This window comes from Chiloscyllium punctatum, chromosome 10, assembly GCF_047496795.1.
Source record: "Chiloscyllium punctatum isolate Juve2018m chromosome 10, sChiPun1.3, whole genome shotgun sequence".
Lineage (NCBI taxonomy): Eukaryota > Metazoa > Chordata > Chondrichthyes > Orectolobiformes > Hemiscylliidae > Chiloscyllium > Chiloscyllium punctatum.
In genome coordinates this window covers 12,447,917-12,464,040 of record NC_092748.1, presented here as the reverse complement: position 1 = coordinate 12,464,040, position 16,124 = coordinate 12,447,917, and the positions used below count along the sequence as shown (strand labels likewise).

At 44.2% G+C, this 16,124-nt stretch overlaps 2 protein-coding genes across 2 annotated transcripts in view; both read left to right on the top strand.

Annotated features, from left to right (window-relative positions):
- LOC140481748 (uncharacterized) overlaps positions 1–1,318 on the top strand; it is a 47,914-nt gene extending 46,596 nt beyond the window's left edge. The window contains exons 14-15 of the mRNA XM_072578284.1: positions 592–696; positions 1,184–1,318. Of these exons, the coding sequence (XP_072434385.1) occupies positions 592–696; positions 1,184–1,318 (240 nt within the window). The remainder of the gene's footprint in view (positions 1–591; positions 697–1,183) is intronic.
- A 1,964-nt stretch (positions 1,319–3,282) lies between these two features.
- LOC140481768 (uncharacterized) lies at positions 3,283–15,298 on the top strand. The gene is made up of 4 exons (XM_072578298.1): positions 3,283–3,421; positions 6,689–6,859; positions 12,038–12,241; positions 14,824–15,298. The coding sequence occupies exons 1-4, from the start codon at positions 3,377–3,379 to the stop codon at positions 15,247–15,249; spliced, it is 846 nt and encodes a 281-aa protein (XP_072434399.1). The 5' UTR covers positions 3,283–3,376; the 3' UTR covers positions 15,250–15,298.
- Positions 15,299–16,124: the final 826 nt, after the last annotated feature.

Sequence of the window (16,124 nt, the reverse complement as noted above, 5' to 3'; positions counted from 1 at the left end):
GATGACACCACACGTACCAGTCCTGAAAAGAGTGAGATCTCAAACATCTCTCGCTGCGCGGAGCTCTTGGTGCTGATTCTGAGGGTTCTAGATACCAGGCAGATGGCCCGGTTCACTGGGCAAACCAGCCGGTGAGTTGACACACACCACAGCATAGAGTAGGGAGGACCTGGCTTCAGGCTTTACAAATGGAGACCATTCTGTTCAATCTGTACTGAGCTCTAAGGATGCCTCCATGGAGTGCAGAGATTCTGACCGCCTGCAGTGGATGGCCAAGGTCTGGTAATGTGACCAAAGGAAAGCAGGTAGACTGCAGGGTTACAGATCCAAACTGGGAGACACTCTGTGCTTCCAACAGAACTGTAAATATCCTGTCTTCAACTCAAGTTAACATGAGGATGTGCCTTTCTCTGAAAATATCATTTTCAATTCGGTTGTCCCTGCAATCTCAGCAATATGAACTGTTCATCTTTGTCTATTTTGATCCTACAGCAATCATATTTATCTAGTATATTCTTGAGAGGAATCAATACCCAAATGATTTCAAAGCTGAATGCTTTATGCTACATGTAATCGTATTCTTCTCTTTAGGATCTTTCAGACAGCGATCCCAAGCTGGATTTAGTCAATGAATTATCATCAGGTTCAATGAAAGAGGCAGATCATCCAATTCTGAAAAAGGCCTTAAAACACAAGGTAATCCTTCAGCCTAAGCTGGGCCTGCAGCTGATGAAGCCAAACATCCTGATCCAATGGGAAGGAAGCAGTGATCCCTGATTATCCAAAGTTGGAAGGATGGGAAAGCTGTGCAGTGATTCTGTACATTCAAGCTCAGCGAGGTAGCTTTGTCCCCAGGTGTGATTTTGGACTTTCCTCTCCTTTGGTGAATTAGGTTTATTCACGATGTCTCGATCTATTGCATCAGGGCACCATGAGAGGTCTGGGCATCTGATTGTGACCAGAAATGGACAGTAAGGAGGGGGACACAATCTGCACATTCCAGTTGGAACTGACTCAGGAATCACAGCATCTTCTAATGAGTGGGCTGTGCAGCCAGCACTCCCACACTGCTCAATGGCTACACATGGTCTCAAAAGCATAAATATGGCCTTGATCTGATGGCTCTGTCTTGGTCAGAGAAATCTACATGCAGCATTTCTGAAACTTTCTCTTATCACTGCAGAGACGTTCAGCAAGACGTCACAGTCTGGAAAAGAAGGGATCTGACAAGGACCAAGATAAATCTAAATTCACTAAAACTACCTCAAACCCTAAGGTAATCACAGAACTGCCCAAAACTGGAGCCATACGCGTGTAAGGGCTCAGCAATCCTTGAGAATTAAAGGTTGAGGGGGTGGGACTGGGGTGGTGCAGCTGTCTAACATCTGTGCACAGCTTAGTGGAATTTATTTACGCCCTGCGTGTGTTGCAAGTGTTTCCTCTTCTACTGCTGGTCGATTTATTCAGGAATCATCGAGCACCCCGTTGTGATCACCAACAATACTGAGAGTTGGCGAAATTGAAGCAGTGGCCATGCGATCATTTCAGAACTGAAGGCACACCGAAGACCACTGCACACCCTGGTGAATTGACTCAGACGGCTGGTTCATTCTGACTGGTCCGAAGGTGCAGCCCAATTATTATCATGCAGACGATGTTACCCACCCTGCTCATTGATTGCACGTTTTAAAGAGAGGCATGAGGTTGGATCAGGGGGATTGGTACAAACCAGGTTTCAGAAACTTGCCACATGAAGGCCCAGAGGAGCAGATTTTATACAGCCTGTGTTATAGTGACCAAAACATTAATATCAGAATCAAAGAATGCCTTAGCCGATGTCTTGTACAGATTTAATAAATTCTCAGAGATAGAATACTTTACACTTCCAACCACAAAGTGAGAATTTAATTCATCCTGTTATTCTGCCTTATCTACCTGCATTGCTACTTTTCATGGCTGTGTATCCTTCATATCCAGATCTCTAATGTCATAACTGCATTTCAAATCTTATTATTTCAGGCATATTTCCTTTATCTGTTCAAACTTCCAGTTGGTGTTATTTCATACAGTTCCACATTAAACTGCATATGCCGCCTACTTGCCCAACTTGAAATCCATCTCGATCCTCTTTCAATTTTTCAAAAGGCATTTCACGATGATATTAATGAAAAAAAAGGTTACCAAACCATACACTGTGTTATAAGCCTGAATGGACAAAAGAATTATGTTGAAAGAGGATTGAGAGGCAGGGACAAGGAAGGCTTTAGAGAAGGAGATTCAGAAGTTAGGTCAAGTGTCGATCCTTCTGTCCTCGGTATTTCTCAGCAATGCCAATCATTTAATTTCCTTTGCTGTTGTCTCCATAATATCTAGTATTTTCTGACCTGACCCTCATTAGCATTCATAGCTAGTTGATCACAAAGCTGATCACGTTAGATTCCTGTATTTCCAGATGAAACTTGGCACACTAGTTATTTGCAAATACAGTTTTTCTTAGGTAAATCAGGAAAAATATCCTGAGTCCATGAATGAGCTCAGCGTTTAAGAGGAAAGCATTCAAAAGAATGGGTTGTCCTTCAATTACAAACTGGACATTTCATCTGTTAAATAAACCTCCTCTGAACCCTCTCGAGGTTTTCAGGAAGAGGTGGGCACCGCGGGGCTTGGATTGATTCATTTCCCCCTCTAATTCTATTTTATTTAATCCCTGCCCCACCTTCACTTTTTCAATCACTTAGCCACTGCCCTCTGATGAGAAGGGCACTGCTTGCTACTGGCCACTCGGGTGTTTTCTTTCTTCCTGGTGGTGGAATATGAACAAAGTTTTCTGCACTCGTTGTTTCTTCACTGTGTCCTACGCCGAGACACACACAATGTCGATGCTGGGGAATACATAAGCACTACCGCTGTTTGGCAGTAGTGTGGGAAAAGGAAAGAAAAATAAACCTCCTTTTACCATGCGAAAGAAATGTAATGAACAGATTCAGAAAAAATCCATTCATAAACAATTAATCATCCTTAGCTGGTTCATGGTGGTGGCAAAGACAATTGTGAAAATCCCATGACTCAGTATTTAATTTGACTCCTTAATTCTCATAATGTCTAAATGTACCCCTAGGTCTCACGACTCTCTCTGGTTAAGTGTGAGCGACAGTTTGGTGAGGCAAATGTTCAGCAGTGCCAAATATAATCACCTTCCTGCTTTTAAACACAGAAATCTTCAAGGAAACGTTTCAGTCTGGATTTATTAAACTATAGATCTTCGTTGACATCGATTCAAAGTGCAGAGAGTGATCAGGACAGAGATGAAAGAAGAAAATCCCTCAGGTTCTCATTTACCTCTGATGTCACCAGACTTCGTTCCAAAACAAAGGCCATGGCTGAGGAAGACGAGCACCAGGGGAGTTCCCAGCAGGAACAGGTCAGTGATGCGTGTTAGAAGTTAAAGGGTCTTGTGATAATTCATACATACACAGCACAATGGAGTTTGTTTGTACCCTGCGCATGATGGAGGAATCATTTTCATTTTTTGATGAAGGTTGAGTTATTTAGGATTCAGGGCCTTGGTTCTTCGAGCACCTTAGTATGGCCAGCAATAATGAGAGATGGCAGTTCGAGAGACCTGGATAGCATGTCATGCCCAGGAATGGGGACACAGGGCATGGGACACAGACTGCATACTGTGTTGTAATTGACCCAGGTAACACATAATATTTGCACCATGTATCGTTATCATGAGTGAAGCAGACAGTGTCTCCTGCACTGCTTGTTCGGATGTGGGAGATACCAGATTGCAGTGGTCCCACTTCTGTCTTCATCTGTCCCCCTCCTGTGCTGGCAGCTTCTCTGCCTTTGGACAGCTCAGCTTGTCCACCTCCCACTGCCTCACCATTAGCCCTGGTTCTCCCACCACCAACTCCCATACTGAGGAATGGTCAGTTTCCCACAGCTCCTCTTCCAGAAGCTTAAGCTTCTCCAAACATCTGAGAGTCACATCCCAGCTTGTACACACCTTACTCCCCCTTTTACCCTTGTGTGCTCTAGGCTACATTTGCTTCTGATTGGTCCAAGCTTCAGTCTTAAGACTCTCAACCCTGCCTTTGAAACCATCGATGGCCTTTCCCAATCCTTTGTCTGTCACCTCCTGTGGGCCTCTAACCCTCCAATTCCTCTGATCTCTTCCAATGCTGGCCTCTTGCATCTCCCCAATTTCATCACTTCACCACCAGGGGCTGTGACTCCAGCTTCCCAGATCTAACTTTTTTGAGGATGTAACTCTGAAGATGGACGAGGGAGATCCAATAGATGTAGTGTACCTGGACTTTCAGAAAGCGTTTGATAAAGTCCCACAAAGGAGGTTAGTGAGCAAAATTAGGGTGCATGGTATTGGGGGAAAAGTACTAACTTGGATTGAAAGTTGGTTGGCTGATAGGAAACAAAGAGTAGTGATAAACGGCTCCATTTCGGAATGGCAGGTAGTGACCAGTGGGGTACCGCAGGGATCAGTACTGGGACCGCAGCTTTTTACAATATATGTTAATGATATAGAAGATGGTATTAGTAATTACATTAGCAAATTTGCTGATGATACTAAGCTGGGTGGCAGGGTGAAATGTGATGAGGATGTTAGGAGATTACAGGGTGACCTGGACAGGTTAGGTGAGTGGTCAGATGCATGGCAGATGCAGTTTTATGTGGATAAATGTATGGTTATCCACTTTGATGGCAAGATCAGGAAGGCAGATTACTACCTAAATAGAATCAATTTAGGTAAAGGGGCAGTACAGAGAGATCTGGGTGTTCTTGTACACCAGTCAATGAAGGTAAGCATGCAGGTACAGCAGGTAGTGAAGAAGGCTAATAGCATGCTGGACTTTATAACAAGAGGGATTGAGTATAGAAGCAAAGAGGTTCTTCTGCAGCTGTACAGGGCCCTGGTGAGACCACACCTGGAGTATTGTGTGCAGTTCTGGTCTCCAAATTTGAGGAAAGACATTCTGGCTATTGAGGGAATGCAGCGTAGGTTCACGAGGTCAATTCCTGGAATCGCGGGACTACCTTACACTGAATGACTGGAGCGACTGGGCTTGTATACCCTTAAGTTTAGAAGACTGAGAGGGGATCTGATTGAGACATATAAGATTATTAAAGGATTGGACACTCTGGAGGCAGGAAACATGTTTCTGCTGATGGGTGAGTGCCGAACCAGACGACACAGCTTAAAAATACGGGGTAGACCATTTAGGACAGAGATGACGAGAAACTTCTTCACCCAGAGAGTGGTGGCTGTGTGAAATGCTCTGCCCCAGAGGGCAGTGGAGGCCCAGTCTCTGGATTCATTTAAGAAAGAGTTGGATAGAGCTCAAGGATAGTGGAATCAAGGGTCTCCATGGTCACACCGTTATACGAAGGATATTATTAAACTGACGAGGGTTCAGAAGAGCTTTACCAGGATGTTGCCAGTTATGGAAGTTTTGAGTTATAAGGAAAAGATGGATAGGCTGGGACATTTTTCATTGGGGGGTAGGAGGTTGAGGGGCAACCTTAAAGAGATTCATAAAAGTGTGAGGGGTACAGATGGGTTTAATGGTTGTTCTCTTTTCCCTAGGTTGGAGGATTTCAGGACTAGGGGAGCACATTTTTCAGGGGAGAGATTTAAAAAAGACATGAGGCAAACTTTGCGCACAGAGGGTCGTTCACATGTGGAATGAACTTCCTCAGGAAGTGGTAGATATGGGTACAATACAATATTCAAAAGGCATTTGGATCAGGACGTGAATAGGAAAGGTTTGGAGGGGGATGGGCCAGGAGCAGGCGGATGAGATTACTTTAGTTTATGATCATGTTTGGCATGGACTAGCTGGACCAAAGGGTCTGTTTCTATGCTGTATGATTCTGTGACTCAATCCTAATTGTCCAAGCCTTTATCCTGAGACTATGGCCCGAGTTCTGTAGTCACCAACCAGAGGAAATGGACCTTAAACATCTCCCTGTTAGCTCTTTGAGTCATTATGTAAGATGGTCACCAACAAATCCAAATTGAAATTCTGGGGAATCCTTTTTACCCAGACAGTTGCTTAAATGCAGAACTCACTACCACACAACACATGAGGTACATTTAAGGGGATGCTGGTTAGACATGACGCTGAAACGAATAGGAGGTTGTACTGATTATGTTGGAATGAAGATGGTTGGGAAGATGCTTGCCCAGAGCATGATGGATCATTTGGGATGAAAGGACTTTCTCACTGCCTGGGATTCCATGTAACTCAAAGAAAGATCTAGAACAACCTAAGTCCCATTGTAATACCTCACAGCACCAAGGTCCTGGGTTTGATTCCACCCTCGGGCGACTGGCTGTGTGGAGTTTGGACATTTTCCCTGTGTCTGTATGGGTTTCCTCCGGGTATTCCGGTTTCCTCCCACTATCCAAGGATGTGCAGTTTAGGTGGATTGTTCATGCTAAATTGACCAGAATGTTCAGGAATGTGTAGGTTAGGTGGATTAGCCATGGGAAATGCAGGGTTACAGGGGTTGGGTAAAGGGTACACCTGGATGGGATGCTCTTGGAGGAACGGTGTGGACTCAATGGGCTGAATGGCCTGTTTCCGGACTGCAGATATTCTATGATCTCTGAAACATTGTTTCTGCCTGATCATTGCTAACTCCTCTCTGAATATAAACACAGGAACCTTCAACACAGCCCGATTCTAGTCTGGACTCAGTGAAAAGGAAACTTCCTAAGGAACAGCTTCCCAGATCTGAGAGTGAGTCAGCACCTGATCAACATGAAACAATCTCCAAATCTCCAGCCACAGCTGATGAGGTCAACCGTGAAGAGACTGAGCAACAGGAAGGGGTCAGTGAAGTGTTTGAGAGGGTTTGAGGGTTACGATGGGTGTACTGTCAATTTGAAGCATAAACAGCACAATTGCGTTTCCTTGTGCTCAGGCTGGGATCTCGAAGGTTTCCCTCTTTTGGGAATGGGTAATTTATTCAGGATGTCTGAATCTACTGCCTGAGCAATTAAGCAATGTCATGGGCACCAGCACGAATTAGAGACGGTAAACTGAAAGCTGGAGACATCTTTGGCCTTCCAGAAATGGACACACATGAGATGGCATCTGATCTGTGCCAGTCTCTGGCAAATGACTCAGTCAGAGCCCTGTATTTGTGTTGCCTCATCACTACTGCTTAATCACAGAGTGACATCCTTCCTTCCATTGTTTCTGTTTTATTCAGTTTTTGCAGAATTCCCCTTGATCTTTTCACTGAACTTCAGCCTCATCGTTTGCATCCCATCCAAGGATGTTCAAGATATTTAATTTCTTAGCTGTAAATAACTATATTTACCAACAGCAGCAGGAACCTCTATTTACACAGAACCCTGAACAGAATGAAATGTCCCAAGACGTGTCACTGGAACCTTACAAATCAAACTAAGACATTAAACTGCAGACTGTATTAGATATTGAGCCAGATGACCACAAGTTTGATCAATGGGATGGGCTTTTTAGGAATGTCTTAACTGAGAAAAACAAGATGGAGAGGCCGAGAGAGGAACTTCCAGAGGTTCAAACTGAGGCAACTGAACACTGAGCCATCAAGGGGAGACCAACGAGTGCTGGTGGTGCACAAGATCCTAGTATTGGATATCTCTGAGGATTGTGGGGCTGGGGAAGATGACATAGTTTCAAAGGGGCACTTAAGACTATAGATGTGTTTGACAAGGGGATTCAAGATGTTAAAAATCAAGTTGTTGCTTGACCCAGAGTCAGTGTAGATCAAGGAGAACATCGGAGTAAGTTAGGGAATGGTACTTAGCGTGAGTTAAGGCACAAGCAGCAGAGTTTTGAACAACCTCACATTTACGGAGGGTAGAATGTGGGAGACCAGCCTGGACAGTGCTGAAATAATTGAGCCGAGAAGGAACAAAGGCACTGATGAGTGTTTTAGCAGCAGATGCGCTGGGACAAGGGCAAATAACCAGTTTTAGTGATAGTGTGGATACAAGGCTGGGTAGCTCATCCCACAATCAAATATGACACAAAGGTTTCAAACAGACTGGTTGCCAGGTAAAGGGATGGACTGATTTGTTAGGGAACAAATGGGGCTGAGACTGCAAACAGCAGCTTTAACCTTCCCAAACTTTGATTGGAAGACAATTTTGCTCATCCGTTTGTGATATCCAATAAACAGTCTGATAATTTAGCAACAACAGAGGAGTCAAAAAAGTCAAAAAATCTCCTGACTTATTGGATAAAAGCCACAGGACACAGCATCTGCTGGGGGGAGGCAGGAAGAAATAAAATTACTTTTTTCAGGCTTTAATTTGTTTTCTTTCCAGAAAAACAGTCAGAGGAGGTTTGATGGCTTCTAACAAATCATTCACATCCACAAGTTGTTCGGTTACATATTTGTTTGAGGCAGATGGTCCTTTGTCAGTGACAATTGATCACCATTGCTGGCAGGTGGAACTAGACTGGGTTGGGATATCTGGTCAGCATGGATGAGTTGGACCGAAGGGTCTGTTTTTGGGCTGTACATCTCTATGACTCAATGACTCTATTCCACAGACCAATCAACTACTTGTTGCCAGCTGAATCTCATATCGTTCACTATCCCTGGCTCTATTACAGCTGGAGTGAACCTCCCCTTAACTACTTGAACAAACAGCAGTGTAAACAGCACAGTGCTAGTAGCCTGTTTTTAAAAAGTGCCACAAACTCTTCTAAAATTTGTTTTCTTTTAAAATAGTCATGGAATCATAGAGTTGTACAGCACAGAAATAGACCCTTCAGTCCAAATCGTCCATGCTGACCAGATATCCTAAATTAATCTAGTCCCATTTGCCAGGACTTGGCCCATATTCCTCTAAACCCTTCCTATTCATAATTCCATCCAGGTTCCCTTTCAATGTTGTAATTGAACCAGCCTTCACCACTTTCCCTGGCAGCTCATTCCATACACATACCACCCTCTGCGTGTTGCCCCTCTCATCCTAAACCTATGCCCTCTAGTTCTGGACTCTCCCACCCCAGGGAAAAGACCTTGTCTATTTACCCTATCCATCCCCCTCGTGACTTTATAAAACTCTACAAAATCACTTCTCGGCCTCTGATGCTCCAGAGAAAACAGCCCTATTCAGCCTCTCCCTACAGCTCAAACCCTTCAAACCTGGCAACGTCCATGTAAATCTTCTCTGAACCCTTTCATGTTTCACAACATCTTTCTGGAAGGAGGGAGACCAGAATTGCACGCAATATTCCAACAGTGGCCTAACCAATGTCCTGTACAGCTGCAACATAACCTCCCAACTCCTATAGTCAATGTTCTGACCAATAAAGGAAAGCATACCAAACACCTTCTTCACTATCCTATCTACCAGCAACTCTACTTTCAAGGAACTATGAACTTGCACTCCAAGGTCTCTTCTTTTCAGCAACACTCCCCAGGACCTTACCATTAAGTGTATAAGTCCTGCCCTGATTTGCCTTTCCAAAATGCAGCGCCTCACATTTATTTAAATTAACCTCCATCTTCCACTCCTCAGCCCATTGGCCCATCTGATCAAGATCCCATTGTCATCAGAGGTAACCTTCTTTGATGTCCACTACACCTCCAATTTTGGTGTCATCTGCAAACTTACTAACCATACCTCCTATGTTCACATCCAAATCATTTATATAAATGATGAAAAGCAATGGACCCAGTACTGATCCTTATGGCACACCACTGGTCACAGGCCTCCAGTCTGAAAAACAACCCTCCACCATCACCCTCTGTCCCTTTTCCCATTTCAATTAAAAATACTGAAAAATAAAGTTATACAGTCTTTGCCATTTCAGTGGGTTGGGGCAGAGTGGTGGTGTGGGGGATAACTGGAATCAGACCTGTCAACCCCAGCCAGAGCTAACTTGCAGCCACTGGGGCTACCTGGAACACCCCAGTCCACCATTTCAAGGCTCATTCCAGTGTTCTGGTTTTCAAAAAAAAAGCAGCAAAACCAAAAGAAATCCTCAATCCCTCACTACACAATTTCTCACCTCCCCCCACACTCCCCATACCCGATCCATGCCAACTTAGAGCTCTATACCCACCTTGATGCCAATTAAGAACCAAGCCTTGAACCTTCCACTCACCTTCATAGCCCCAATGGCAGCTTAGTATCATCTTAGTATCATTTTATGCGAACTCATTGACCCCCCCCCCCCCCCCCCCCGCCACTGACTCATTCTCTTAGCCTTTTCCTGCTCCTGTGATAAGATTATGCTAAGCAGGCCACACTCACCAACCTTTGCCCTTACAGCTTCCATGCTAACTCACTGGGAACATCTCATGAGGAGCCCTCCCTTCCCATGGTGAGATGAAATTAAATCAAGTTCTATCTACTACAGACTGCACTCTATTAAACATGATACACTTATTGAGAAAATCCCATTTGGTACATTTAAGCCACTTTATAAAATCAAACATTTGTATTTCTGGTCCCACATCGAAGGCAACTATTCCCTTATAGCCTCTCTGAAGTTGTTAACTTAAAGGCATCCAACAGTGAGAGTTAGAGGTTGTTGATGCTTTCAGGAAGAAGTAATACTCTAATGATAGCAACCAAGTTTATGTCAAATAACATCTACTGAAGCATCAAGCCATGATTTTTTTTTCAACTGCAGGCTGACTTTTTGTTTCAATATTTAAAGTGCTGCAGCTTAACATGACTTGACAATTCCACAGAGCTCATCCACTTTATATACCTTCATGTCTAATCCAAATAATACCAACAGGAGACATGAACGCCTCAAAAGGGTTGCCTGGCCCTCTCCAAAAGAGGTAACAGAACATCTCCAAAAGGATGCCTTACCTCTCCACAGAACTTTGCTCGGCTCAGACACTTTCCTCAATGGCACAAAATCCCATGTTTCTGGCGTGGTTCTGAAACTTCAATGGCCAGAGTTGCTTGTGATTGAAGGTGGTCACTTTTTTGAATGTGCTGCTGTCTGCCTGAAGAGTGGCCGTGTGAAAAATGTCCCCACCCACTGCCCACTGGCCAGTGAAATGATCGGCGCCAGGTTCAAGCATGGCATTTTCAGATTCTGGCAGCTGGTGCAGTTCTGGTTGTCACATCGAACCTTTCAAAAGCTTAGTATCTTGTATCCAGGGGTATTTAATTCCCAATTGTGTTTGTTTTTTTTTGGACCAGGCCTCTCTTTTTAACTGAAAATGACGTTCCCATGTGACTGCCATTGACCTTATTTACCGCACTCCATGGATTCATACACATGAAAGGCTAATTTATCCCATATTGAATTGTCTTCTTTTCTTGTTGTCAATTCATCACATATCTCTTTGCTCCCCTCCAATTTTGTCCCTGGATTCCTTTCTCCTGCACACTTAATTTAAACCTTCCCCGTAGTACGAACAAGCCTCCCTGCAAAAATAGCGACTGACTAAGTAGAGTGGCACGGTGTGGCTCAATGGTTAGCACTGCTGCCTAACAGCACCAGGGACCTGGGTTTAATTCCACCCTTGGGCAATTGTCTATGTGAAGTCTGTGTGGGTTTCCTCTGGGTGCTCTGGTTTCCTCCCACGAGGAAGTCCAAAACTGTGTAGGGTAGATGGATTGGCAATGCTAAGTTATCCATAATGTGCAGGCTAGTTGGATTAGCCATGGCAATACACGAATAAGGTTGTGGAGTTGGGGTGGGGGGGGGGAAGGGGAGGTGGGTTAGTCTGGGGAGGTGGGTTACTCTGGGTGGGATGCTCTTTGGAGGGTCAGTGTGGACTCAATGGGCCAAATAGACTGCTTCTGCACTATTGGGATTCCATGAACTGTCCTTTTCATTTTTAAACAGAGGCAAACTCACAGACTGAAAAAACCCTCTGCAGTTGTGACCTGTACCTCAGAAAGTCCCTTCTAATGCTGATATCACTGATGATTCCACGTGAATCTTCCTCTAGTGGCTCATGTTTAAGTGCTTGATAGTGGTCATCATTACAATTGTTGTGTCCAATTTTTAATGGATAGTTTGATTTTCAGGATGGTGGGAAGGCACTGCTGGAGTCCGATAGTAATTCACAAATATCGGAAGCTGGAGTGTCTGGAAAAGTATCTGATACTTCGAGTGATCAAGCTGCAACCAAGGTTCTTGGACAGGCTCCTGAGGGTGAAGACATTTTTGAAATTATGATTTCCTCGGCATTGAATGAACTGGAGATGGAAGCAAGTGATACTGAAGAGCAGGTGAGATGAAGGATTTATAAAAACAGAAATGTTGTTCAGGCATTGATTGTCTAATTGTTTCCAATTGGTTTATTGCTGACAGAAACAACACACTGTTGAAGGTTTTCATTGTGCAGTCACTGAGACAGACACAAGATTGACAAACTTCAAAGTGAGCAACAATTTATACTTGCTTATTGTGGACAGGGCAAGGGACATACTGTTAGAATCAGCCAGTTGATGTCATGTATAGATTTTACACTGCACTGACAATTAAATCTTAAACTTCTTTACCCATTGGTGCAGGAGGCAGAATGTCATTTTGGCTTGACATGAACATTCCTGTCTTGCCTTTTCTTTTTTTGCCCTTTGTCCCCTCCGTCAGAGATACCAGTCTCATCACTTTAGTCTTGCTTTGCCATTTAACAATGTTTGTCACAGTTATCAGCAAGCCGCAGTCAGATCAAGGCGGGCAGTCTTCACTCGGAGCTCCCAGCACCATGAAGAAAATGTGTCAGCGCAGGCCTGGAGGGCTGAAGGGCCTGTTCCTGTGCTGTTTTGTTCTTTGTTCAAAGTAAAAGGGCAGCCTCTGACACTACCTTGGGGCCTGCTCAGTCCAGTCAGAGTCAAGGTTGGTTGGTTGTCTCCAAGTAACAATGAGCAGCTAAATGTAAGGCGGCCAATCAGCCATTTCTGCCAAATTGGAGGTTGTTTTCCTTCTGGGGTGAGAGGGAGGCAGGTGTTAAAGGAGGTGAGTGTGGGTGGCACCACCATTACTGTCAGCACAGGTAGGGAAGCAGCAGAGTGGGCAGACAGGATTAGTGGTGTCAGGGGTTCGGGTGGGAAGACAATGAGTGAGGCAAGACATTGTGGACAATAATGCGAGTGAGAGAGACATGAAACTTGGTGGGAGCTGAGTACAGTGCCAGGGAGAGAGTCAGTGTGAGGTAACAGAGAGAGGGTGGTGACACTTACATTGGTGGAGTCGAGAAGGGCATTGATCTTCTTCTGCCAGAGCTGGTTATTTCTTCAGGCAACTCAGACTGCTCGCACCCAGGTGACAACCTCGAACCAGGCTGGCATGGCCTAGTGTCATGGCCTCCACTGCTGGCCCTGGGGGAGAAGGATATCCTGCCACTGCACTGGCCCATCCAGCAGGATCTCCAAGTCACTGCCCACACTATGAGTTACCTGTCCACTATGCCTACAGCGAAAGTCAGGAACCATGCAGCCCAACTCCATACTGACGGTGCTCGGCTGGATGCATCTCCAGCTTTTAACCCTGGTGCAGATGCTGATGAATTCTGGGACATCTGCTGTGTTGCAGGTTGCCCTTCGCACTCCCCCCAACCTGAACCCCAAACACCACTAACCCTGAGATACAGGTTGCCCGCCCAACCAGCACCAACAGTCATGGCAGTGTTACCCACATTCATTTCCCTTAATACCTGCCTCCCTTTCTTTCCAGAACAAAAACAACCCCCAGAAAGAGTCTAGATGGGTGGTAGTTGCCTTACATTTGGCTCCTCATTCTTATTTGGAAAGGGTCCAGAGGTTGCTTTGGGGATGGTATGTGCCAAAATCGTCTCAGTGGTGAGGGATGCCATGGTCACATAGGTTGTTAATGAGGTGCATTTGGCAAAATAGGGTATGAAATTTCACCAAGTCCTGTGGTGAAAAATCCTCAAAAAAAACCTGAACTGCCTTAGCCAAATGAAACTTACAAATCAATACATATAGTCCACTGATACATGTGATTTTATAACTGGACATCTCAAGCCACAAGATTGTGTAAAGTATTACATGAACATCTGAGAACAACTCGGGCTCTCACTTCCCCTTTCCAGGAGTCATATATTTTCAGAGTTAGCAAACTGTCCTCTGCAGACAAAAGGAACATGTCCAAGTTTTGTATTTTTTGTTGCGTTAAATACTTTATGGTGCATTCCCTCTGGCAGTGCCCAGATTAGATTACTTACAGTGTGGAAACAGGCCCTTTAACCCAACAAGTCCACACCGACCCACAACCCACCCATACCCACTCCCCTATATTTACCCCTTCACCTAACACTATGGGCAATTTAGCATGGCCAATTCACCTACCCTGCACATTTTTCGACTGTGGGAGGAAACTGGAGCACCCGGAGGAAACCCACACAAACACAGGAAGAACGTGCAAACTCCACACAGTCAGTCACCTGAGGCGGGAATTGAACCTGGGTCTCTGGCGCTGTGAGGCAGCAGTGCTAACCACTGTGCCACCATGGTGCTGTTACGTTGTCTACTTGGCAACATAACAGCACCCTTTTCTCATGCAAGTATAAATCACTGCTCCTTTTGAAACTTGGCATTTGTGCACATGTCCTGATTAAGACAAACTCTTGAAGAGCATCTCTTTCTCCAGTACTATTCAAGTCTCTTCTCATCAGTTGTTTTAGTCCTAATTAGTACCCTCTAAATAGTGTTCAAAATCACAGATCTATCGAGGCAGCAAATGCATTTCTGTTACGTGCTGTATTTGTACTAGTTATTGGGAAGAGTTTAAAATACCCAAAAAGATAATTCAATACTGATATTTATTCTTTTTTTAAATAAAATCACAGAGACGCCATTTGAAAACTGGTGACAGATGTAAAAAAGTGATTTTATTTCCTGAAGTAGTGGTGACAGACCGAAAGCTAGGCACCCTGGGCTTTAAAATGCACAGATATGTACGAGAACAAGAGAAAGCAGTCGATAAAAAACATCACAAAGCGAAGACAGGATCCACAAAGGGGCACTCCCAGCAAAAGGCAACGTGCAGATATGTCCGAAAGGATGAGCCTTCTGTGGAAAGGCTGGATTCGGAACGCATTCTGAATGTGCTCCATATGAATAATACAGTGCGTGTCCGGGGTACTAATCCAGAAGGTGTGGCCAGCAATACACCGAGCAAGCAAGAAACACAGCCACGTGATGGTGCTGAAGAATCAGCCCAGAAGACATCATCACAAGAGGCCTCCAAAAAGAAACCAACCCAAGATGATTGAATATTGTTATCTGTAATAGAAGATGGCCACCAGGAACATTTCTGCTGAAGACAGGGATGCACTATTTGTTAAATGTCTCCATGTAGTCATTTTCTGATATAATGTGTGTCTTGTTTTGAGGATGTTTTGTCTGTCCTTAATAAAGCTACAAAATTTAAGGATACTGGCAGTTTGAATCTTGAAAACAAGGTAGATATGACATTAGACTCCAATTAGTTATCTATTTCATTTATGAACTCTATAATCAATAGTTAGAATACTTTACACCCATCTCTAATTGCCTAATATATACAAGTGATGTTAAAATTATGCCAGCCCCACCTATTTACTTCAGTTAATTTATTTGAGATCCAGTTTCGGACCAGAATGAATGCCAGGCTGGTTCAATAGGGGCAAAAACTCTTGGAAGTGTTCAATAGACAGTCTTCATGGGGAGGCGGGGGGTTTATTTGGAAGAATGGAAATTCAACTGTGTGTCTCTGTAAAGATTAGCAGAATGACAAATCGGTAATTATTAAGTCTGTAGTAGCCATGGTATTACAGCAGTGGGAGTTAGTTTTAACAGCCTCAGCTCTCTAACGCTGGCAAATTGTGAATTCAAGACTAACTGATCTTAGAGCCTTGAGAATAGAAATTACAGCTGGCATTCCTGTGGTGCCATCTTTTGGATGTGATATGAAACTGAAGTCCTGTCTGGTGGGTGTGAAAGATTACATAGAACAATTTGAAAAGTGGGAGTGTTCTCTGAGTGTTCTAGTGTTCTGCACTTTAGCTCACGCCAAGTCCCATATCCCACATTGTGCTCACTGACCTTCATCACCTTACAGCATCCTCGTTCCAGGATTGATGTCCTTCCTCTTTGTTGACCTCTCCAA

What these genes read in the sequence shown, in the direction of transcription:
- LOC140481768 (XM_072578298.1), top strand. Translation starts at nt 3,377, where the DNA reads ATGGCTGAGGAAGACGAGCACCAGGGGAGTTCCCAGCAGGAACAG. An exon ending in AGACTGAGCAACAGGAAGGG is followed by an intron (nt 6,860 to 12,037) that starts GTCAGTGAAGTG and finishes TTTGATTTTCAG; the next exon opens with GATGGTGGGAAGGCACTGCT. An exon ending in CAAGTGATACTGAAGAGCAG is followed by an intron (nt 12,242 to 14,823) that starts GTGAGATGAAGG and finishes ATAAAATCACAG; the next exon opens with AGACGCCATTTGAAAACTGG.